Consider the following 25,335-nt stretch of genomic DNA (forward strand, 5'->3'; position numbering starts at 1 on the left):
ACACTCCCCCCTCCCCCCGGGGACCCCCCCCCCGTGAATACTGACACACTCCTCCCTCCCCTCGGGGATCCCCCAGTAAATACTGACACACTTGCCCCTCCCCTCGGGGAACCCCCCTGTGAATACTGACACACTTCCTCCCTCCCCTTGGGGACCCCCCCGTGAATACTGACACACTCACCCCCTCCCCTCAGGAACCCCCCTGTAAATACTGACACACACACCCCCTCCCCTTGGGGACACCCCCTGTAAATACTGACACACTCCCCCCTCCCCTCGGGGAACCCCCCTGTAAATACTGACACACACACCCCCTCCCCTTGGGGACACCCCCTGTAAATACTGACACACTCCCCCCTCCCCTCTAAATATTGATACTCACTCGCCACTCCCCAAGGAAACCAGAGCTCTCGGAGGAAGCCCGTGTAGACAGGGGGAGAGTGTATCTCCTTCACACAGTCACACAGTCACCCCAAGGCCGGAATCGAACAGTGGCGGGCACTGCTGTTCAGAAGGAGGGGGGGGGGGGAAAGACTCCTGGGGCCAAAGTCATTGGGGAGTCTATTGTGAGGGGAGTAGATCGGCGGTTCTGTGGCCGAAAACGGGACTGGTATGTTGCCTCCCAGGTGCTCGGGTCAGGGATGTCACCGATCGGCTGCAGAGCACTCTAGAAGGGGAGGGTGAACAGCCAGTTGTCTTGGTGCATACAGGCACCAACGATATAAGTAGAAAGCGATGTGAGGTGCTGAAAGCAGAATTCAGGGAGCTAGGAGAGAAGTTAAAGAGGAGGACCTCAAAGGTAGTGATCTTGGGATTACTACCAGTGCCACATGCTAGCCAGCGTAGAAATGAAAGAATAGGCAGGATGAACACATGGCTTGAGGGATGGTGTAGGAGGGAGGGGTTTCAGATTTGTTGGACATTGGGACCGGTTCTGAGGAAGGTGGGACTATTACAAAGTGGGTGGTCCTCACCTGAATCAGACTGGAACTAATGTCCTTGGGTGCGTTTTTGCTACCGCTGTTGGGGAGGTTTTAAACTAATGTGGCAGAGAGCTGGGAACCAGAAGAGAAGACAATTAGACAGCGAGGTGGAAACTGGAGAGAGTAAGACTCATGAAATTAGCATTAATAATGGGAAGAGTGGACAGACAGCAGATGAATGCAAAAGAACTGGGTGGCCTGAAGTGCATACACTTTAATGCAAGGAATATAGTGGGCAAGGCAGATGAATCTGGGGCTTGGATTGGTGCCTGGGAGTATGACTTTATTGCAATCACAGAGACTTGGTTGAAGGAAGGGCATGATTGGCACCTAAGTGTTCCAGGCTATAGATGCTTCAGACAAGACAGGGAGGGAAGTAAAGGGGGGAGATGTTGCATTGCTGATCAGGGATGATATCACTGCTGTGCTAAAGGAGGACACTATGGAGGGCTTGAGTAGTGAGGCATTATGGGTAGAGCTGAGAACTAAGAAGGGTGCAGTGACATTGTTGGGTCTGTAATACAAGCCTCCCAACAGTGAGCGTGAGCTGGAAGAACAAATAGGTAAACAGATTATGGGAAGATGTAGAGGCAACAGGGTGGTGGGGATGGGAGATTTTAATTTTCCCAACATTGACTGGGATACACAACCCCATGCCTCATTAGTTTAAAACCTCCCCAACAGCAGTAGCAAAAACTCCAGAGGTCTGGATGGGGAAGGGTTTGTAAGAAGCGTCCAGGAGATTTTTCCAGAGCAGTGTGTCAATAGTCTGATGAGGGAAGGGGCGATATTGGACCTGGTGTTGGGGAACGAGCCAGGCCAGGTGGTAGAAGCTGCAGCGGGGGATTTCTTTGGGAATACTGACAACAATTCTGTAAGTTTTAGAATACTCGTAGTCAAAGATGAGAGTGGCCCTAAGGGAAAAGTACTAAGTTGGCCCAGGGCAAATAATATCAAAATTAGACAGGAGCTGGGAAATGTGGATTGGGAGCAGCTATTTGAAGGGAAGTCTACATTTGATATGTGAGAGGCTTTCAAAGATAAGTTGAAGAAAGTGCAGGTTAAGCATGTCCCTTTGAAAGCAAAGGATAGGAAAGTCAAAATTCGTGAACCGTGGATGACAGGAGAAATCGTACGTCTAGCTAAGAGGAAAAAGGAAGCGTACATAAGGTCCAGGCAGCTGGGAACAGAACGGGCCCTGGAGGAATATCGGGAGAGTAGGACCAGTCTTAAATGAGCAATCAAGCAGGCTAAAAGAGGTCATGAAATAGCTTTAGTGAGCAGAGTTAAGGAGAATCTCAAAGCATTTTATTCTTATGTAAGAAGCAAACGGGTAACTAGAGAAAGGATTGGTCCACTAAAGGATAAGGAAGGAAGGCTGTGTGTCGAACCTGAGAGAATGGGTGAGATTCTGAATGATTACTTTGCATCAGTATTCACTGAGGAGAGGGAAATGATGAATGTTGAGATTAGAGCTAGAAGTTTGATTAGTCTGGATCACGTTGATATAAGTAGGGAAGGTGTGTTGAGTAAGGCTCAAGGATATTAAGTTGGACAAATCCCCAGGACCGGATGGGATCTATCCCAGGTTGCTGAGGGAGACGAGAGAGGAAATAGCTGGGGCCCTGACAGATATCTTTGTGGCATCTTTAAACACAGGTGAGGTGCTGGAGGACTGGAGGGTTGCTCATGTTGACCCCCTGTACAAGAAGGGTAGTAGGGATATTCCGGGTAACTACAGATCAGTGAGCCTGACGTCGGTGGTGGGAAAGTTGCTGGAGAAGGTACTGAGGGATAGGATCTATTTATATTTAGAAAAGAATGGGCTTATCAGTGATAGGCAGCATGGCTTTGTGCGGGGGAGATCGTGCCTTACCAACTTAATAGAGTTCTTTGAGGAAGTGACCAAGCTGATAGATGAAGGAAGGGCTGTTGATGTCATATACATGGACACTAGTAAGGCATTTGATAAGGTTCCCCATAGTAAACTAATGGAGAAACTGAGGTCACATGGTGTGCAGGGTGTTGTAGCTAGGTGGATAAAGAACTGGTTGAGCAACAGGAGACAGAGAGTAGTAGATGAAGGGAGTTTCTCGAGATGGAGAAAGGTGACCAGTGGTGTTCCACAGGGATCAGTGCTGGGGCCACTGTTGTTTGTAATATACATTAATGATCTGGAAGAGGACACTGTTGGTATGATCAGCAAGTTTGCAGATGACACGAAGATTGGTAGAGTAGCAGAAAGCATAAGGGACTGTCAAAGAATACAGGAGAATGTAGATAGACTGGAGAGTTGGGTGGAAAAGTGGCAGATGGATTTCAATCCAGACAAATGTGAGGTGATACATTTAGGCAAGACTAATTCTAGAGTGAATTATACAATGAACGGAAGAGACTTGGGAAAAGTTGATGAGCAGAGAGATCTGGGAGTTCAGGTCCATTGTACCCTGAAGGTCGCTGCACAGGTGGATAGAGTGGTCAAGAAGGCATATGGTATGCTTGTCTTCATCAGACAGGGTATTGAGTATAAGAGCTGGCAGGTCATGTTAACATTGTACAAGACATTGGTTCGGCCACATTTAGAATACTGCGTATAGTTCTGGTCGCCACATTACCAAAGGCATGTGGAATCTTTGGAGAGAGTGCAGAGAAGGTTTATGAGGATGTTGCCTGGTATGGAAGGTGCTAGCGATGAAGAGAGGTTGAGTAGGTTAGGTTTGTTTTCATTAGAAAAAAGGAGATTGGGGGGGGAAATTGAGGTTTATAAAATCATGAAGGATATAAATAGGGTGGATAGGAAAAAGCTTTTTGTGGGTGTCACGGTGGCACAGTGGTTAGCACTGCTGCCTCATAGCACTAGAGACCTGGGTTCAATTCCTGACTCAGGTGACTGACTGTGTGGAGTTTGCACATTCTCCCCGTGTCTGTGTGGGTTTCCTCCCACAGTCCAAAGATGTGCAGGTTAGGTGAATTGGCCATGCTACATTGCTTGTAGTGTTAGGGGAATGGGTTGGCATAGACTTGTTGGGCCGAAGGGCCTGCTTTCCACACTGTAAGTAATCTAGTCTAATCTATTTCCCAGGATGAAGGATTCAATAACGAGAGGTCATGCTTTCAAGATGAGAGGTGGAAAGTTTAAGGGGGATACACACGGCAAGTACTTCCCACAGAGGGTGGTGGGTGTTTGGAATGCGTTGCCAGCAGGGGTGGTAGAGGCAGGCACAGTAGATTAATTTAAGATGCGTCTGGATAAATGCATGAGTAGGTGGGGAGCAGAGGGATACAGATGCTCAGGAATTGACTGACATGTTTAGACAGTACACTTGGATCCGCTCAGGCTTGGAGGGCCGAAGGGCCTGTTCCTGGTTTGTCCGAGATATAGTGAAAAGTGTTGTTTTGTGTGCTGTCCAGGCTGATTGTACCATACATTAGTGTGGTAGAACACAGTAGCTCAGTGGTTAGCAATGCTGCCTCGCAGTACCAGGGACCTGTGCTCAGTTCCATCTTTGGCAGGTGATTGTCTGCAGTTTGCGCATTCTTACCCCCTCCCCATCCCCCCACCCCGTGCCCATATGGGTTTTCTCTGGGTGCTCTGGTTTCCTCCCACCGTCCAAAGATGTGCAGGTTAGAGTGGATTGGTTGTGCTTTGTGTGTAAGCTAGGTGGGTTTGGATGGGATGTTCTCCAGTGCATCTGTGTGGATTTGATGGGCTGAGTGGCCCGCTTCCATACTGCAGGGATTCTTATAAACAAGATGCAGTATTACAGAGGGAGGTCAGAATAATTTAACAATGGTGTTGGTGATTAAAAAGAAGGTCCTGTATAGGTAAAAGCATTAGGCTGAACATATAACCTAAAAGACTTGGGGCGCCAGGTTTCCTCGGCGGGAGCGGGACTCGAACCCACAAACCTTTGAATCGGAGTCGCAAGCGCTAGCCCGTTGAGCCACGGCGCATGGTGAGAGTACGCATGCGTTTGTATCAGACCACGCCCCACCGGCGGGAGGAGGTGGCAGTCGGCCCCGCCCACACCGGCGCACGCGCAGTACCCCCCCCACCCCACACGCGCGCGAACGCGCACGCTGGTTGCGGCCACGCGCACGCCGCGGAGTCACCGCTTGGGTGGAAGATGGCGCCGGAGAAAGCCGGGGGGAAGGCCCGGACTTCCCCCAAATCCATCAAATTCCTCTTCGGGGGCCTAGCGGGGTAACGTAACCTGACATTGAATCAACCGCCGCCTTGAAATAGCCGCCGCCGGCCGCTCGGAACGGAATTTAAATAAGGTTTATTTTCGGTTGGTAATGTCGGTTTGCCCTTGGCGGCCGCACGGGGGCTGATGGCCGACGGTGAAGTTTCCCTGAGTTTGCCCCCATTGCTGAGCAAACCAAGTGCGCGGCCGCACGGGGGCTGATGGCCGACTGTGATGTTTCCCTGAGTTTTCCCCCCATTGCTGTGCAGTCATGCTCCTGACTCCTTCAGCTGCATGCAGTGCCTGTCAAAAACTTTCACTGCTTTAAGCGAATGATCTCAATCTGCTTTTGCTTCTGCTGCTTTAGTATGAGGCAGGAGCATGCAGAGTTACAGCACTGGCTTTTATTTTAACTGGGTGACATGTAAACAAGGGTTCTGAGCTCAGATTTTGATCTGTTTCTGTTTTCAGCTGTTTAATGTGTAATCATCATGACTTTAATCTGATTTAGCATTGCCCTTTTATGCACACGGAAGCGATAGATGTGAAGAATTTGCTAGGTCTGCACATTAAGATGTGGAATTCTGGATTCCTCTGTTTTTTCATTGTATTAAACCTGCAAGTATTTACAGAGCGAAGTCAGCATCCAATAGTTTTACATCTGGATTTAAAGAGACATGTTGAATTGAGATGGAGTGGAAATGAAGCTGGTTGGAACTGAAAAATGTGTTGCTGGAAAAGCGCAGCAGGTCAGGCAGCATCCAAGGAGCAGGAGAATCGACGGTTCGGGCATGAGCCCTTCTTCTTCAGCCCATGAAGAAGGGCTCATGCCCGAACCGTCGATTCTCCTGCTCCTTGGATGCTGCCTGACCTGCTGCGCTTTTCCAGCAACACATTTTTCAGCTCTGATCTCCAGCATCTGCAGACCTCACTTTCTCCCAGTTCAGGCGGCATCCAAGGTTTCAGGCAAAAACCCTTCATATAAAAGCTGATTTCGCCGCGCCTCGGATGCTGCCTGAACTGCTGTGCTCCTCCAGCACCACTAATCCAGAATCTGGTTTCCAGCAACTGCAGGCATTGTTTTTACCTTATTAAGAAGTGGAAGTCAGGGCATCCCACACAGCACCTCCTCTTCTGCCGCCATTTGTTGCAGGGTGTCACGATCCAATGGAGAAAGTGAGGACCGCAGATGCTGGAGATCAGAGCTGAAAACGTGTTGCTGGAAAAGCGCAGCAGGTCAGGCAGCATCCAAGGAACAGGAAATTCGACGTTTTGGGCATAAGCCCTTCTTCAAGAATTCCTGATGAAGGGCTTATGCCCGAAATGTCACGATCCAATGGAAGATTGTCATCTTCATTCCTGAGGGACCGTCTTCAGACGTGCACTGACAATTTTGGGACTGCCTTAAGCAGAAGGGGTATGAACTAACAATTTGGCTTTATTTTAAAATGAATTGCCCTTGCACCGGTCTCTCAATGTGTTTTTCTGTGCTGCAGGGGTTTTGTGTGAAAATTATTCTGTCTTAAGTGTGCAATCATATTTATCTTGTTCCCAGGCTCCCGTTTATAAGGAGCACCTTTTGCTTTGGAAAGGTTACTAAGTGGGGAAGTGAAATGTGCCGCACGGTGGCGTCTGGAAGTATTTCAGTTAAATAGTGGGCTCAAGACCCACAGACATTTGATGCGGTTGGCACTCCCAGTACAGTTAGTGGTATCTCTAATGAGAGGTCAAACTGAGGTTCCACTAATCTCTGGAAAAATTCTATGCTCTTACACCCTGAAGACAAAGTGGAGAGTTCATTCCACCGCCTCCCCGGTGTCCTGAGCAAATATTTATCCTCAACTAGCATTGTTGCATGTTAAACAAATGCTATATTGCTGATTGCAAACTGCTACATATCCTGCATTACAATAATGTCTACATTTCAATTAAATAAAAGCTTTATTATTTCTGTAACGTGCATTGGAATGTCTGCAGGACGTGAAAGATGCAATTCGTTTTGTATAAGCTGCACATTTTAAGCATCAAAATTGGCGAGAGGTTGGAAAGTATTGGTGTCTAAGGAACCTTGGTGTCCTGGTGAACAAATCACTGAAAGCTGATGTTCCGGGTCCAGCAAGTCACTAAAAGAGCAGATATAGTGTTGGCCTTCATCGCAAGAGGATTTGAACGCAGGAGTAAAAATGTCTTCAACAATTGCAAAGCGCCGAAGAAACACTCAATGCATTAAATGCCACAGAGACAGATGATCAGTCATGATCTACAAGGGGCAGAGCAGGCTTGGAGCACTGAATGGCCATCTAAATTCTCAACAAGAGTGCCTTAATGATGCACTTTGGGAGAGGAACTGGATAAAAGACGGGAGGCAAACCGTTGGAGTAGATGTTAGGAAGGAGTGGCCGAAGCTTGGTCAGGTGGGTTTTAGCAGCATCTTCGAGGGTGGGGGGGGGTGGAATGTGTGGCCAGTGGTGGTGGGTTTGGAAGGTGCTGTTGGAGGAGCCTTGGTGAGTTGCTGCAGTGCACCTTGTACAGGCTGCTGCTACTGAGCGTCGGTGATGGAGGGAGGGGATACATGTGGATGTGGTGCCAATCAAGTGGGCTGCTTTCAATTCACATTTTTAAACAAAACTTCATCGACATCGAGAAGAAACGTAAAGATTTGGCCTTAGTTTGACTCGGTGGTGTTCGCTCTGGCTTCTCCTTGCTGTTCCTCCCCAAGGTACAAGATTTTGTGAGCTTTTGGCTAACCGAGCCTCCAGTTTCCCTTACGGATCTCCGGACTCTGGATTCACAGGGCCTCCCTTCAGCTCCTGCACTGTGGAATAAACGTCAGGAGATGCCCTTCACAGGGGCTATCTCCCCAGGAGTGTCGGAGGAGGGGTGACCCTACAGAAGCTTATAAAATCATGAGGGGGCACGGATAGGGTAAATGGACAGTATATTTTCCCTGGGGTGGGGGAGCCCAAAACCGGAGGGCATAGGTATAAGGTGAGAGGGGAAAGATTTGAAATGGGGCAGATTTTTCCACACAGAGGGGGGTGCGTGTATGGAATGAGCTGTCTGAGGAAGTGGTGGAGGCTGGTACAATTATAGCTTTTTAAAGTCATCTAGAGAGGTAGATGAATAGGAAGGGTTTAGAGGGATTTCGAGGCCAATGGGACTCGGTTAATTTTGGATACCAGGCCGGGGTGGACCGAAGGGTCTGTTTCCAGACTCTGACTGGGTAATGGTCAGTCTTACCGAGATTGTCACAGCTCGATGCTTCTGAAACAGGCAGGCAGGTTAGCGAGGATGAGGTCAGGGATGTTTTACAGTATGGTTCCCTCACCTCACATCCTGTCTCTCAGCTCGATATCCATGCTGCTGAGCCACTCTGGGTGATGGGCGATGAATCTCCCCCTGCCCTGTTCCATTGGAACGCTCCACACCTTCTCCAAGCACTGCTTCACTTGGAGGAACACTGAGACTTCTGCTAAAGAGGGCCAGGACGTGGTAATCAGCCCTGACTGACCTGCTGCCATGAGACTTCATGGGGTCAGAGTCATTGCTGAGGACTGCTGAAGGCCAGTAATCTGGACGCCAAGGCTAATGCGGTTGGGAAATCAGTTTTAAAAATCTGGAATTGAAAGCGATGGTGACCATCGATTGTTGTCAAACCCATCTGGTTCCCTGATGTCCCGTAGGGAAGTGTCTTACTCAGTGTGCCCTGCATGTGACTCTAGCTGCCCAGTGAAATGGCCCTGTAAGCTTCTCTGTTGAAGGGCATCGGGGGCAAGCAACGAGCATTGGCCTTTGTTATCCCCACCCACATCCCATGGATGAATAAAGGGATGAAAGCCTGATCAAGTTGGAATAACTTGCCTACCCTGTGCTTTGATTCACTTTAACAAAACCACCCCCCCCTCCAGCCGACATATCTCTGCGTGACAGTGACTCAGCCGCTCTGAGCTTCTCTGGGTAAGGGAGCCGTTTTAAGTTTGGAGTTGGGATAGCTGGTCTCTGCTCCTGCCATTCCACACCTGGGCGACATGCTCAAACCAGTCCAAATCTGTGTCGGAGGTTAACGTGGTCTCCCTTCTCCCCCCCCCCCCCTTTAGTGATGAGACCTTGAGGCTATTTGATGACACTGTAGTTTTGCAATGTTCACCACGAGGCACCCAATCGGTCAGATTGCTGGTGTTTTATTTTCTTTAGCGGAGCGTTTGGTGTTCAGCACCTGACCTCACTCCATGCCCTTGCGTTGGCTACATGCCAACACCTGAGGCACTGGTTCCTATTATTGCTCCGTGTTAAACATGGAGTCGCTCAGGAATACGCACCACCCCTCCAGTTCCAGCATCACACTCTGCTGATTTGGCTGGAGCAGCTGAGAAGGTACAGGATTCATCAGCGTCTCGTTTCTCTGGACCCTCTTCTGATGCACCCGCCCGGCCAGGCTGCTTCCTTGAGTTCTGCTGTCCACAGGGAGGCTAGGTAGTTGGGTAGTAGCTGTATTTGACTCCCGCTCCCCCTGACCAGGGACAGATTTGTGTAAAGTTCGCAATCAAATCCTCCCACCCACTCCGATCCCCTCCACCCCATCCCTCTGTCTCACGTTCAGTCCCACAATCCTCTACTGTACTGTTAAACAGAACAATCTCTCCCTCAGTGAAGCAGCTGAGTGGAGGAGCCTCCTGTCTATCGCCGGGGCTGAGAGGGAGATGGTCGAGAGTGGATGTCCACCAATGACCTATCCTGGTTCACCCACGTCGATAAAGACAGTCAAGAAAACTCTACAAGGCCCCTGCTTCCACAGGAAGCTAAGGAAATTCAGCATGTCCGTAAAGACACTTTCCATGTTTTTTAGGTGCACCTTAGAAAGCGTTCTGTCTGGATGCATCTCGGCGTGGTACCCAGGACAGTAAGAAACTACAGAGAGCTGTGAACACAGCCCAGTCCATTACACAAACCAACCTTCCATCTATTGACTCCATCTACACTTCCCACTGCCTCAGGAAGGCAGCCAACATCATGGCAGACCCCTCGCAGCCTGGTTAAAATCTCTCCCAACCCCTTCAGTCAGGCAGAGGATACAAAAGCTTAAACACAGGGACCGACAGCTCCTTCCCCGCTGTTCTTTGACTCCTGAATGGATCTCTCCCATTTTAAATTAAACGTCAGTGGTGGTGGTGGAAGTAGAGTCATTGGGGACACTTGTACAACTGCATGTGGATAGCAGAGAGTTAAGCGGCGCATAGGTTAAGTTATTTTATTTACATTAGGATTAAACCTCGGCACAACATCATGGGCCAAAGGGCCTGTTCTGATTAGATTAGATTACTTACAGTGTGGAAACAGGCCCTTCGGCCCAACAAGTCCACACTGACCCTCCAAAGAGTAACCCACCCTGACCCATTCCCCTACCCTATCACACTACATTTACCCATGACTAACGCACCTAACCTTCCCATCCCTGTACACTATGGCCAATTCACCTGACCTGCACACCTTTGGACTGTGGGAGGAAACCGGAGCACCCGGAGGAAACCCACGCAGACACGGGGAGAACGTGCAAACTCCACACAGACAGTTGCCCGAGGCTGGAATCGAACCCAGGTCCCTGGTGCAGTAAGGCAGCAGTGCTAACCACCGTGCCACCCAGTGAAAAGGACTGAGCCCCCGTAATCCTGTGTTTCTTAAACATAAGCAATTCCCACAGACGCTGCCAAAGTCTCAGCTTCTCTTTTTCCTGCAAGATTTGTCACTGAGGACATCACTTTCCCATGGCCATGTTACCTCAGCACCTTTCCCCACTTGGCAATCCCATCAACAAGGGTGTCTGATAAAGTCAAGGCTGCATTGATGGCACAGTGGCTCAGCGGTTGGCACTGCTGCCTCACAGCACCAGGGATCCGGGTTCAGCACCACTCTCAACCGACTGGCTGTGTGGAGTTTGCACCTTCTCCCAGTGTCTGTGTGGGTTTAATCCCACGGTCCAAAGATGGACAGGTTCAGGTGAATTGGCCGTGCTGAAGTGCCCATAGTGCTCAGGGGCGTGTAGGCTGGGTGGATTAGTCATGGGGAACGCGGGGTTACAGGGATGGGGTGGGGGACTAAGTCAAAGGGCCTGCTCCCACACTGTAGGCAGTCTGTGCATAAAGGTTTGTGTCAGTGTCTGAGGTGGGAGTAAGATTTTAATCATTGCTGTTCTGCTCAGGCCCTAATGGTGTGACAGGACACCCCGCACAGGAGTGTGTTTCACTGGCCAGCACTCCTGCATCTCTCACTTAGGGTTAAAGTCTCTAACACCCTGCCCGCCCCGGGCTTGGAAACCAGACTGAACCAGAACTGGGTTTTCTCTTTCAGGATGGGTGCCACCTTCTTTGTCCAGCCCTTGGACCTGGTGAAGAACCGGATGCAGTTGAGTGGCCAAGGGGCACGCACAAAGGAGTACAAGACCAGCTTCCACGCCCTGACCAACATTCTGAAGGCCGAGGGGGTCACTGGAATCTACACAGGGTAAGTAATCCTGCCTGGGGCACCCTGCTCCAGACGGGATTAATGCAAGTTAAGATCCCTGCACCACGTCAGGTAGCTGTGGCTCCCACCTCTCCTTTCCCTGTTCCCAGACCCCCCCTCGCCCAGCATTCTGAGGCCAGTTGCCGAGACGGGGATCACTCACCTTCCGCGGTGTCGCCGTGTGAGCTCTGGGTCTTCCCTGTTTGTGCCGCGTGGCTACAGGGGAAAGTGAGGTCTGCAGATGCTGGAGATCAGAGCTGAAAATGTGTTGCTGGAAAAGCGCAGCAGGTCAGGCAGCATCCAAGGAGCAGGAGATTTGGCGTTGATTCCCGAAGAAGGGCTCATGCCCGAAACGTCGACTCTCCTGCTCCTTGGATGCTGCCTGACCTCCTGCGCTTTTCCAGCAACACATTTTCACCACATGGCTACAGTCCCACTTTCCCTTGGCCAGGCCAGGCCAGGGGAGCTGGTGCAGCAGGAGGGGGAACAGGAGTCATTTTGTTTGAGCCTGCCTCCCTCTCTCTAATGGCAGGGTCATCTGCTCGTAACTGAGTCGTGATGCTCACTGTAATCTAGTCTGAGATTGTCCAGACCTAACACCAGAGGCAGAAGGGCCCCTACTGACCAGGAGAACACAAGGTTATATCTCTCGTCCCTCCCACCTGTAAAGTATGCTCTTTTTGAGAGCTGCTTTGTCCTTGCTTTGCCGTGTGCTGTGTTCTTCTTACGTGAATGTTATCATTTTGTCTGAGCAGTAAAATCAGAACGTGCTGTTCCACCCTCTTCCCTGCCTCCTCTCACCCTACACCCTTTCCCCACACCCTCTCTCCTGCCCCCCTCCCCTTTTGTGTCACCCCCCCCATCTCCCCCCCACCCCGGTCACACTCTCCCTGTAACCCCACGCTCCTCTCTCTCCCTCCTCCACCTCCTTTCTCTCCCCCTCGCCCCTGCTCCTCTCCCTCCTGGTCACACTTTCCCTGTACCCCCCCCGCCCCTCTCTCTCTCTCTCCCTCCTCACCTCACCCCACCCCCTTCATCCTGGTCACACTCTCCCTGTACCCCCCCGCCCCTCTGTACCCCACCCCCTTCCTCCTGGTCACACTCTCCCTGGACCCCCCGCCCCTCTCTCTCTCTCCCTCCTCACCTCACCCCACCCCCTTCCTCCTGGTCACACTCTCCCTGTACCCCCCCGCCCCTCTGTACCCCACCCCCTTCCTCCTGGTCAACACTCCCCGGTTGGCGGCTGCAGACTCTCGGCTGGCCTGCTGCGCCAGGCCACCTACACGACCACCCGGCTGGGCATCTACACCGTGCTCTTCGAGAAGCTCACCAAAGCCGATGGGACGCCGCCCAACTTCCTGCTGAAGGCACTGATCGGCATGACGGCAGGAGCCATCGGAGCCTTCGTGGGGACGCCAGCCGAGGTCTCGCTCATCAGGATGACCGCCGACGGCAGGTGGGTGGGCGCGTGCCGCGGCTGGGGCAGTGGGTCAGGCAGCGTCCGTCACTGGGCAGGACATTGGCACAGGCAGGGGCGGCCGGCGGGTAGTCCCTCAGCAGTGCTGCAGAAAGAGACGTGCCTTTATTCATTCACAGGATGAGGGTGTTTCTGTCGTTTAGTGCCCATCCCTAACTGCCCAGAGTCACCTGTGGGTCTGGAGGCAATGAAGAGAAGCTGCCTCCACTAATCAGACAGAATAGACACAAGGTGACTGGTAGACTCTCCAGGGACAATATGGCCACTGAGGATGGTCAAGCAGAACGGTCCCATAATCCCCGGAATGTAGGAATTGAGAGCTGGTCCCTCTGTAAAAATATTACAGAACTTCGTAGAGTTAAAAACAAAAAAAAACCCAGAAACTGCTGGAAAAGCTCAGCAGGTCTGACAGCATCAGTGGAGAGAAATCAAAGTTAACATTTCAGGCCCAGTGACCCTTCCTCAGAGAGACTTTAACTCTGACCTCTCTCCACAAATGCCATCAGACCTGCTGAGCTTTTCCAGCAACTTCCCGTTTTTGTTTCTGATTTCCAGTACTTTACCATTTTTAGTTTGCGGTCGGGTCGATGCTGTTCTCCCTGAGCTGGAGATTGTAATCGCCAGAGTACCTTCAAAATTACAGTTGACCGAGATTAGTGGTCTAGTGGGCAGTGAAGGAGGTTAACTGAGGGTACAGCAGGATCTTGATCGATTGGGCCAATCGACTGAGAAATGGTGAGTGGAAGTTTAATTTGGATAAATGCAAGGTATTGCATTTTGGTAAAATGATCAAGACCAGGACTAAGACGGTAAGTGGTAGGGCCCTGCTGTGCTTTTCCAGCAACACATTTTCACTCTGATCTCCAGCATCTGCAGACCTCACTTTCTCCTCGAAGATTTTAACCTACTGCAAATCCTCTTGCAAGGATGCCTTCCTTGAAGAAGCTCTCTTCCTCCCTCTACAAGGATTTCAAGAAGGGCTTATGCCTGAAACGTCGAATTTCCTGTTCCTTGGATGCTGCCTGACCTGCTGCGCTTTTCCAGCAACACATTTTCAGCCCTGGGGAGTGTTATCGAGCAGAGAGACATAGGGGTTCAGGTACATAGTTCTTTGGAATTTGCATCATGTGTAGACAGAGTGGTTAGGAAGGTATTTAGCATGCTTACCATCGTTGCTCAGACCATTGAGTTGGGACGCCATTTTGAGGTTGTAAAGGATTTTGGTGAGGCCTGTTCTGGAGTAACTGTGTCCAGTTCTAGTCGCTCTGTTATAGGAAGGGTATCATTAAACTGGAGAGGGTTTGGAAAAGATTGACCAGGATGTTACTGTGATTGGAGGGTTTGAGTTATAAAAACAGGCAGGGACATGTTTTTCTACTGGACTGTAGGAGATTGAGGGGTGAGCTTGTTGAGGTGTATAAAATCACGAGGGTCGTAGGTAGTAAAGGTCTTTTCCCCTAAGGTGGGGGAATTCAAAACTAGGGGGCCATATTTTTAAGGTGAGAGGAGAAAAATTTAAAAGGAACTTTTCACACAGAGGGTGTGTGAACTTCCTGAGGAAGTGGTGGATACTGGTACAGTTACAATGTTAAAGACATGATTTGGAGATGCCGGTGTTGGACTCGGGTGTACAAAGATAAAAATCACCTGGTGTTGTGTGATTTTTAATGTTAAAGACAGTTGGACAAGTACATGGACAGGAAAAGTTTAGAGGGGTTTGACCAAACACGAGGAGGTTGGGACTAGTTTAGTTGGGGAAACTTGGTCAGCATGGACAGGTAGGACCGAAGGGTCTGTTTCTGTGCTGTATGAATCTGTGACCGGACCCTCAGGTGACTTCGGAGTTTGGGCTGGAAGATGCAATTGATGTAGCTCGTGTGCTGTGACTTTGCACTGGGAAGGAAGACCACCAGACACTTGGCTAACGTCAGGTGGCATAAGGATTGGCCGGGTGGGAGGAAGGTGTTAGCTGGCAGGCGAATCAGGCAGACCATTAATAGATAGAACTGAACCCTGAAACATCCGAGGTGGTGCACTCCGGAATAAATAACAAGACCCGGGAGTACCGGATGAATGGCAGGACACTAGGAAGGTCGGAGGGATCTTAGGGAGCGTGCCCAAGGTGGCACGGCAGGTCAAGAAGGCAAACAGAACACTTGCCTTTGTCATTTCTGGCACAGATTATAAACGTGGTGAGGTGATGTTGGAGTGCAGAAAAGGTTTGGTCAGTTCTGGTCCGCACATTTTCGGGAGGATGTGATTGCATAGGGAGAGGGGTGTGAACAGGAGCTTCACCAGGGTATTGCCTGGGATGGAGTGTTTCAGCGACGGAGAGAGGCTGGATAAGCTCGGGCTGTTTTCTTTGGAGCAGGGGGGTTGGGGGGGGGGGTGGTGGTGGGAATCCTGATAGGGGGATATAACATTACGAGGGGCATGGGCAGGGTGGATAGGAAGCAGCTGTTCCCCCTTAGTCATAATGTTACGGTGAAGAGCAGGCGGTTTCAAGGGGACTTGAGGAAATAAATGTTTCCCCAGCAGCTGGTGGGGGTCAGCCCGGGAGGGTAGCTGAGGTGGATAACTTTCAAAACAGTGTGGATGAGCGCTTGAATCATCGTAACATTCAATTGGGCAGTGAGGCTAGTATAGATGTAGAATAGTTTTCAGTGCAGACTCTATGGACTGAATGGCCTACGTGATTCTGTGATGGCTGCTGTTTTCTTTATCCACATCAATATTAATCCTGTCTCAGCCTCCAAGGGACCTGTGTCCAGCTCAGTTGCTGCCTTTTTACATACATGTCGACTCATTGACATTAACAGTGTAGGAGGTTACTCAGGCAGGTCTTTATCCGATTAACCAGGATCTGTCACCACTCCTCCCACTGCTCACCTTTTCACCCGTAACCCTGGCAGTGCAACTGAGTCTATCTCAAATATTACTTAAATGTTACGAGAGTCTTTGACCCCAACACTCTTTCGGACAGAGAGTTCCAGACTGTAGTCGCCCTCTGACCAACAACATCTCTCCTCAACCCTGCTCTTAACCTTTCACCTTTTATTTTAAATCTGCCACCGCCCCTCTCCCCACCCCGTCACTCACATACGCACACACCCCCCACCCCAGCCTGGTTCTGGACGACTCCTCCAATGAGAAAGAAGGGGTTTCCAATCCACAGTCTTTGCTGTGTATGTATCGGGACCAGTTTTACAGCCAGGGTTTTGCGATGAACAGTGGCCCCAGCGTGAAAGCCGTCCTTTCTCCTGCAGGTTACCCGTCGACCAACAGAGAGGTTACACCAACGTATTTAACGCACTGATTCGAATTACCCGTGAGGAGGGGGTCGTCACACTCTGGAGGGTAAGCTGACAGCAAATGTAAGCCGCAGCACAGCCCCGCTCTGAAATAAATTGCTCCTCTCGGCCAAGTGAGAGGAGCCAATGCTAGGCCGTTCAGCTGCACTGTTCAACATCACCGTGGCCAACAGAGTTGGGAACAGCCCCTCCAGCCCAACCAAAAGAAGCTAGTACTAGCTGCCTGCATGTAGCTGCTCCTCTGTCCTGACTTCGCATGTTTCGGAGTCCTTGCGCTGGGGGACTGCGCAGTACGCTGTCTCAGATCGTGGGGGCGATGGCGCTGTGCGCGATTCATCCAGACGCAGAGGCTGTGTTCCAGGCCAACACTCGCCGCCGACAGAGTCGGAGGTATCTGCTCTCGCAGGACCCTGCCGACCCCTCGGCAGTGGGTGTCAAACAGGGCGGGAAGAGCTCTCCCCTGGAGTCCTGTCACTCAGCCCCAGCAGCGCTCAGTGTGGGGGCTGACTGTGCCCAAATTAGCTCACCCAGCCTTCCTCCTGCTCGGGAAACGCTTTGGGGTGCGGGGAGGTGCCACACAAATGCAGGTCTCTGGTGTTGGAGCCAGCTTGTGGATCACGCCGACATAGCCTCTCCTTGTTCTCTTACCCACCCCACCCCCCGCCCCCTCTCCAGGGCTGTATCCCGACGATGACGCGAGCGGTGGTGGTGAACGCAGCACAGCTGGCCTCGTACTCCCAGTCCAAGCAGTTCCTGCTGGGTTTAGGTGAGATGGCTCCATGTCCGGATTCTCCTGCTCGCCCTTTAACCTGTTCCCTTCCCCCTGTCTCCCCCTTCCCCATCCCTCCCTGGCTCGATCTCAAACCCTGCAGGCCAGACGGTCTGTCACTCGGCTCGGTGTGCCTCTGCTTTAATCTGGGTTTGAATTGTGATCTTCTCCTGTGACCGCAGGTTATTTCCGTGATAACATCCTGTGCCATTTCTGTGCCAGTATGATCAGTGGGCTTGTAACAACCGCAGCCTCCATGCCAGTGGACATCGCAAAAACAAGGTACGACCATCAGCTGCATCATCCTACGTCAGGACAGTACGTTCAGTCATAAACAGTACAGGGATCTTTACTCTGTATCTAACCCCGTGCTGTCCCTGTCCTGGGAGTGTTTGATGGGGGACAGTGTAGAGGGAGCTTTACTCTGTATCTAACCCCGTGCTGTCCCTGTCCAGGGAGTGTTTGATGCGGGACAGTATAGAGGGAGCTTTACTCTGTATCTAACCCTGTGCTGTTCCTATCCTGGGGATGTTTGATGAGGACAGTGTAGAGGGAGCATTACTCTGTATCTAACCCCGTGCTGTCCCTGTCCTGGGAGTGTTTGATGGGGACAGTGTAGAGGGAGCATTACTCTGTATCTAACCCTGTGCTGTCCCTATCCTGGGAGTGTTTGATGGGGACAGTGTAGAGGAAGCATTACTCTGTATCTAACCCTGTGCTGTCCCTATCCTGGGAGTGTTTGATGGGGACAGTGTAGAGGGAGCATTACTCTGTATCTAACCCCGTGCTGTCCCTGTCCTGGGAGTGTTTGATGGGGACAGTGTAGAGGGAGCATTACTCTGTATCTAACCCCGTACTGTCCCTGTCCTGGGAATGTTTGATGGGGGGACAGTGTAGAGGGAGCTTTACTGTCAGTTTAAATGAGTAGAGACAGCTTTACTCAACAATGAAGTGACGCGAATGCCCATCCAGTTCTGTGTGGTGCTTGACCCTTGTGGTTGCCTGTTGGCGTCAAACTGAAGGCAGGAAAGATAAATGATCGCTGCTCTCATTCCCTTCACAGAATTCAGAATATGAAAATGATCGATGGGAAACCGGAATACAAGAATGGACTGGTGAGGAAGCATTCTGGGAGTTGTGATCGGGTGGGTGCTGTGGTGAGGGTGGGGGAGAGAGGTAAACAGGAACCTGAGAGAGGTGCAGTAATGTTCTGGGGCGGTGGTTGCAAGTTAGGAAGGAGAGCACGGGAGGAGGAGGGATAACATGAGGGACGAAGGGTTGAGAGGGTGGTGCTGAAAAAGCACAGCAGGTCAGGCAACATCCAAGGAGCAGGAGAATCGACGTTTCGGGCAAAAGCCCTTCATTAGGAATGAGGCAGGGAGCCTCCGTGATGGTGAGGTAGATGGGACGGAGGTGGGGCTGAGAGTGCAATAGGTGGATGGAGGTGAGGGTAAAGGTGATAGGTCAGGGACGAGGGTGGAGCGGATAGGTGGGAAGGAAGATTGACAGGTGGGACAGGTCATGGGGACGGTGCTGAGCTGGAAGGTTGGAGCTGGGGTAAGGTGGGGCGAGGGGAAATGAGGCAACTGGTGAAGTCCACATTGATGCCCTGGGGTTAGAGGGTGCCCAGGTGGAAGATGAGGCGTTCTTCCTCCAGGCATCGGGTGGTGAGGGAGTGACGATGGAAGAGGCCCAGGACCTGCATGACCTCGGCAGAGTGGAAGTGGGGGTTGAAGTGTTCAGCTACGAGGCAGTGGGGTTGGTTGGTGCAGGTGTCCCGGAGATGTTCCCTGAAGAGCTCTGCGAGGAGGCGTCCTGTCTCCCCAATGTGGAGAGCAACGGAAACAGTAATGCTGCCTGATCTGCTGTGCTTTTTTAGCACCACACTCTCGACTCTAGTCTCCAGCATCTGCAGTCTTCACTTTTGCCTATGAGGGACAAAGGGAGGAGCGGGGACAGAGGAGTTAGACTGGTGGGCAAGGGTGAAGGGATAACAAGGGGTCAAAGGTGGACAGGTGATGATGCTAGAGAATTTCCAATCTACCATCACTGTCGCCCAGTGGCAGGACTGAGGACTCCATGACAGTACTATCTTCTCAACCTCTTCCCCCTTGCATGAATCATGCTGTCTCATGGATCAACCCGTCTGTTTGTCTGTCTGTCTCTCTCTCCCTGCCCATCTCTCTCTGTCTTTCTCTCTCTCCCTGCCTCCCCCTCTCTTTGTCCCTGTCTCTCTCTCTGTCTGTCTCTCTCTCCCTGCCCCTCTCTTTGTCTCTGTCTCTCTCTCTCTGTCTGTCTCTTTCTCCCTGCCCCTCTCTCTGTCTGTCTGTCTCTCTCTCTCTCCCTGCCTCTCCGTCTGTCTCTGTCTCTCTCTGTCTGCTGTCTGTCTCTCTCTCTCTATCTTTTTCCCTCTCCCTGCCACTCACTGCCTCTCCCTCCCCCTCCCTCCCCCCCCTCTCTCTCTCTCTCTCTCTGTGTCTGTCTCTCTCTCTGTCTCTCTCTCTCTCCCTGCCCCTCTCTCTGTCTCTTTCTCTCTGTCTGTCTGTCTCTCTCTGTCTGTCTGTCTCTCTCAGTCACTCTGTCTCTCTCTCTCTGTCTCTCTCTCTCTGTCTATCTGTCTGTCTCTCTCTCTCTGTCTCCCTGCCCCTTTCTCTATCTGTCTCTCTCCCTCTCTCTCTGTCTGTCTGTCTCCCTCTCTCTCTCTCTCTGTCTCTCTCTCTGTCTGTCTCTCTCTCACTCTCTCTCTCTCTCTCTCTCTCTCCCTCTCTCTCTGTCTGTCTGTCTCCCTCTCTCTCTCTGTCTGTCTGTCTCTCTCTCTGTCTCTGTCTGTCTGTCTGTCTCTCTCTCTCTCTCTCTCTCTGTCTATCTGTCTCTCTCTGTCTCTCTGTCTGTCTGTCTGTCTCTCTCTCTCTCTCTCTCTCTCTTTCTCTCTGTCTGTCTGTCTGTCTGTCTCTCTCTCTCTCTCTGTCTCTCTCTCTCTCTCTCTCTCTCTCTCTCTGTCTGTCTGTCTGTCTCTCTCTCTGTCTCTGTCTGTCTAATGAGAGAGTAACCCTGTGCTCCTCTGGGGTCTTTCCCCAGCCCAGACCTACACAGTGCAATGCCTTTATGGATCGTCTTTCACGGGAAAACAGGGAGCAGAGTCCCTTCCCTGCTCACCCGCTTTTTCCCATTCCTCCCAGGACGTCCTCATCAGAGTCATCCGACAAGAGGGATTCTTCAGCCTGTGGAAAGGCTTCACTCCATACTATGCACGGCTGGGACCTCACACAGTCCTCACCTTCATATTTCTGGAGCAGATGAACAAGTTTTACAAGAAATATTTCCTGGATCAGTAAAACGGTGACTGCGTGAAGCTCCCTTGCTGAAAGGGTCCTGAACATATTCGAGAGAGTGAGGAAGGAGAGAGAGGGAGACTGATGGGTTATATTATTTGCCAGGGCTGGCAGTTTCCTTGACTATAATCTTAGGTGTTGTGTTCTTATTTTATTTTAGCAGACCGTGCGTTGTCTGTAAGTTTCCTCCTGGGTTTCCCACAGCGCTGGACTAGGTCATGGTTAATTGTCCACTGTTTGCCTGGGATGAAAAGTGCCCAGTCCGAGAACTTGTTGAAGATTGAGCGCTCTGACAACGACGCGCTAGCCTTCAACCTGTTTCTCCCGACCTTTGACCCATGCCCCATTCCCCAAGCATGAGGGAGCATTCGGCCCTTCGAGCCTTTCAATTCTATCCCCTGCTGATCGAGGGCCCCCTTGCCCTTACACTTTTGCTGTCCACCTCCATTTTGACTATTCCCCCCTAGATGACCACTTCGCCCTCTGGTTGACATGGAGTCTTTTTCTTTTGGATTGGGGGTGGGGTGGGGGGGTGCGGTCTGGGGGAGAGAGAGTTCCCTGTTGTAAGAAGATATACTTCCTGCTATCACCCCCTCAACCCCCCCCCACCCACAGAGCGAACCTGGCTCTGAGTTTAAGGTGCCCACACCCGTGCTCCCAGATTCTTTGTTCTGGTGTCCACCAACAAGTGGAACCTTACACTTGGGGGCAAAACACTGAAAGGTTAGGGGTGGGGCTGGCGCGGATCCAACAGCAGGAATTCAGAGAGGCTGTTTGGGCCGGGTGAGGGATGGGAGCGAAGGGAGGGTCCCACAAACACGCGTGGCGGGCTGTCTTATTTTATTTTGGCGGACCGTGAGTTGTCTGTAACTTGCCTCCCAAGTTTCCCACAGCGCTGGACTTAGGTCATGGTTAATCTCAAAATGTCCCCCAGGCAGCCACAGGTCTCCCTCCAAGTTGGAGCCTCTGCCGTTGGGTGACAGCGCCATTGTGTCTCTCTGTGGCTTTGCTTTGATCTGGGTGGGGGTCGGGGGGGGTTTCAGGGTGAGGTTTGGGTGCTGTCCAATCCAGGCCGGAGTCTGGGTTAGGTCGGTGAGAGGCTTCTGATTACCTGGGATTTTCCAGCTTACGACTGGCCCAAAGCCACCATGGTGCCAGGATGGGGCATTCCAGGTAACACCCAGCCTGGACTGTCACAGGCAGGGGAGGGGGCGTTGACATTCTGTCTGGCACTGGGGTAAAGGGCACCCACACACCCATCCGTCAGTCTCTATGGTTAGCCCTACTGCCTCACATCGCCAGGGACCCGGGTTTGATTCCAACTTCGGATGTCTGTCTGTGTGGAGTTTGTGCATACTCCCCTTATCTGCGTGGGTCTCCTCCCATTGTCCAAAGATGTACAGGTTAGAGTGGATTGGCCATGCTAAATTACCCATAGCGCCCAGGGATGTGCAGGTTAGAGTGGATTGGCCATGCTAAATTACCCATAGCGCCCAGGGATGTGCAGGTTAGGGTGAATTGGCCGTGCTAATTTGCCCCATAGTGCCCAGGGATGTGCAGGTTAGGGTGGATTGGCCGTGCTAATTTGCCCCATAGTGCCCAGGGATGTGTAGGTTAGGGTGGATTGGCCGTGCTAAATTACCCAAAGGGCCCAGGGATGTGTGGGTTAGGGTGGATCAGCCATGGGAAGTAGGGTAGGGTTGGATGCTCTTTGGGGGTTTGGTGTGGGCTCGATGGGCCGAATGGCCTTATTCCACACTCGGGATTCCACGGTTCTCTGCAAATGCTTGAGCATTCTCAGTCTCTCGCGTGTAATCACATAAGTGGGCACACATACACAAACATGCGCACACACACTAAAGTCTTACAGCCTGACCAGATTACGCAGGAATCCTCTGCCTTCTCCTGATCCCTGCCAGTTGGGCAGTTGGAGCGTCAGGATGCCCCCTGTGGGGGCAGTTCAGCCTCGGTTGACCCTGCAGACTGTGCTCGGTGCTGCCTGAATCACAGGCGCTGGGGCCTGAGGATTAAGACGATACGTTGAAATGTCACTTATGGGTGAGTAGGAGCCCAGATAATCCCTGTTATAAACCGCATTTTATTCTGTCAGTGTTGCAGTTGAGAAATGAACTTGACAGTTCATACCCTGACTCCTCTGGTGAAGGACGTGCAAAGCCAGACGTGACTGTTTGCGATATAATTAAATAAGCTCAGGGCATTAAAACAGCCGCAAGGAATGTCACACAGAAACATTAACCGCACACCTATTAATATATCGCCAGCAGGGACGTCTGGCCTCTTGAATCTTCCCCTGCCTATCTGCAGCGTTTACCTTTGAAGCAATTTGCTTTCTGTTTTCAACGCCCTCTCTCAGAACCCACTGCTCGTGTCAGCCTGGGTTCAGGAGCCCATAATCCTAGTGTCACTACTGCGGGATGGCTGCACTTTCACAGTCACTGTCTTTAGGGAAGGTCTTTGCGTGTCTCGGTCAAAAGATCTCATTGTACTGTTGGAAGAACTCTTCCCTGGCCAGTTTTCCATAGTCTCCTCCCTTTGTCTTCAAAATAGTTTTGAAAAAAAACACAAAAGTTTTTGGATCCTAGTTGCAGGTGCGTCTTGTGAAAGAAACTCCCATTATCTCTGGCCAGAAGACTTTTATATTTGTAATTTAAAGCTGTCATCTCGTGATGACATCTGAATTAATCCCTTAACACAGATCCCAACTACAGGGCTAGCACAGAGTTTCTGCTGCCACCACTCTCCCCTCCCCAAAAATGGTTTGGAAAATTTATACTTTAAAACAATCCCTGTTCCCAAATTCCTGCATTGTTCTGTAGCCTGTCCCTGCCCACAGTCCTCCTCCTGGGGTTTAGAAACTCAACTGTGATCAGGGCAGGTCTGTGTGGCTCCGGTTTAGAGTCATCCAGCACGGAAACAGGCCCTTCGGCCCAACCAGTCCATGCCGACCATATTCCCAAACTAGACGAGTTCCCACCTGCCTGCTCCTGACCCATATCCCTCCAAATCTTTCCTATTTATGTCCTTATCCAAATGTCTTTTAAATGTTGTAACTGTATCTGCATCTACCACTTCCTCAGGAAGGTCATTCCACCCTGTGTTTAAAAAAGAAATTGCCCCTCACCTAATTTTTTAACTCTTTCTCCTCTCACCTTTCCAAAAAAAAAGCCCTCTAATCTTGAAATTGTCCAGCCTAGGGAAGAGACACCTGCCAATCACCTGATCAATACCCCTCATGATTTTATACCCCCCATGTATCTCAGCCTCCTACACTCCGGTGAAAAAAGTCTCAGCCTCTCCTTGCAACCCAAACGCTTTCTCCTCTCACCTTACGCCCCGTAATCTTGAAACCTCCATGGAGCAGGGTGTGTTCCCTGTCTCCCCCTCCCCCCACCCTTCTCTTGCCTGCTCCCACCACCTCGTCCGTCCAGTGGAACGGCCATGAAAATACAAATCGCCCGCTGCAAAAGCTCAAGGTTTTGCTGAAGGCACAGCCCTTAAGTTGAAGCCGAACTAACCGCGCCCAACCCCGTGCTCCCCATCCACTGGCCCTTTGAGGTTCTGCAGCACCCTTCTGGAGGTGGTCAGGGGAGTTTCTCCTATTCTGACTGAGGTGTGTCTCAGTCTACATATCGATTGCTCAGCAGCTATTTCTCAATCCCCCTCAGAGCTCAGATCAGCTGCTGCATTTTGAGAGGTGTCTGCATATCGATTGCAACGTTTCTTATGTTTCAGCAGGTGATTGCACTTCAAAAGAAAGGTTATTAACTAGATAAAGCTTTGTGATATCCAGTGGGCGATGCTAGAGAAATTGTATTTTTGTTCCTAACGTGCAGATAAACGCCTAATGTCCCCCTTACATCCATTGAATTCATATTTAAAAAAAAGTATATATAATGAAAATATTTTAAGTCTAAACATACATTAAAAAGAAAATTGATATGATTTGCTTCAAAGCACAAAACCTTTTGGGAGTTTTTAAAAACTCTAGAATAAGCTTTGTGAGCAAGACATTCTCACTGTCACCACCCAGAAGGTGTTCTTCTTTGGGATTGATCACGATCACCGATCAGAATTAATTACCGAGTTCCTGAGACGTTTCGGTACTCTGGGTAAATGTTGGAATAAACGAATCTGGATTTAAATGTCGCTGAAAAGGAATGACGTGTTACCTTTGTGTTATTCTCATCAGGACAAATGCAAGAATGCCAAATTTCCAACAGTCTCATGATTTGGACTGTGGTTTAAAATAAAAGTGGGGGAGGGGAGAGGTCTTAAATGGACCTTTTATTTCAGTGTCCCGAGAGGAGCCTACCGCATTCTCTGCTGCCACCAGCTAACTTGCTATTTAAATTTTGGCATTCTTGCCATTTGTCCTGATTAGTTCAAGCTGCAGAATGTGTCTGCCTTTTCAGCAGGATTCCAGTTCTGTGCTGTAAAGGCCTCTTGAATCTGGACTTGTTTCTCACACAGCAGCTCATCAAAGGGACTCCTTTTCCTCAGCAAGGAGGGGGGATATAGAGTTTGAACAGGGGTTTGTAATGTGCTCTGCTCTGAGCGATCTCTGTGATCATGTATCCCCACCCAACATGACAATCCTCCAAAGATATTGTTGGCCCATTTTTGTGTCCTAGCTCCAACAGAGGGACACTATGGGTGTCTTTAAGCTAATGTTGATGTTTTGATCATGTGATGTGTAATTTTTTGAGGATTTTTTTTTAAAAAGCCCTCTCCTGACAATAAATCTATTATTGGTTGAA

General features: G+C 50.7%; 1 protein-coding gene across 1 annotated transcript; it reads left to right on the forward strand.

Moving 5' to 3' along the window:
* The first annotated feature begins 5,075 nt into the window (after positions 1-5,075).
* Positions 5,076-25,335, forward strand: slc25a11 (solute carrier family 25 member 11). The gene is made up of 8 exons (XM_060854485.1): positions 5,076-5,187; positions 11,516-11,668; positions 12,918-13,124; positions 16,412-16,502; positions 17,132-17,222; positions 17,408-17,507; positions 18,289-18,340; positions 20,405-25,335. The coding sequence occupies exons 1-8, from the start codon at positions 5,111-5,113 to the stop codon at positions 20,558-20,560; spliced, it is 927 nt and encodes a 308-aa protein (XP_060710468.1). The 5' UTR covers positions 5,076-5,110; the 3' UTR covers positions 20,561-25,335.

This window comes from Hemiscyllium ocellatum, chromosome 44 (assembly GCF_020745735.1).
Source record: "Hemiscyllium ocellatum isolate sHemOce1 chromosome 44, sHemOce1.pat.X.cur, whole genome shotgun sequence".
Classification (NCBI taxonomy): Eukaryota; Metazoa; Chordata; class Chondrichthyes; order Orectolobiformes; family Hemiscylliidae; genus Hemiscyllium; species Hemiscyllium ocellatum.

Bases quoted from the DNA above. Each gene is read 5' to 3' on its own strand.
- slc25a11 (XM_060854485.1), top strand. From the start codon at position 5,111: ATGGCGCCGGAGAAAGCCGGGGGGAAGGCCCGGACTTCCCCCAAATCC. The intron at 5,188-11,515 runs GTAACGTAACCT...TTTCTCTTTCAG, and splicing joins CTCTTCGGGGGCCTAGCGGG to GATGGGTGCCACCTTCTTTG. The intron at 17,508-18,288 runs GTACGACCATCA...TTCCCTTCACAG, and splicing joins GTGGACATCGCAAAAACAAG to AATTCAGAATATGAAAATGA.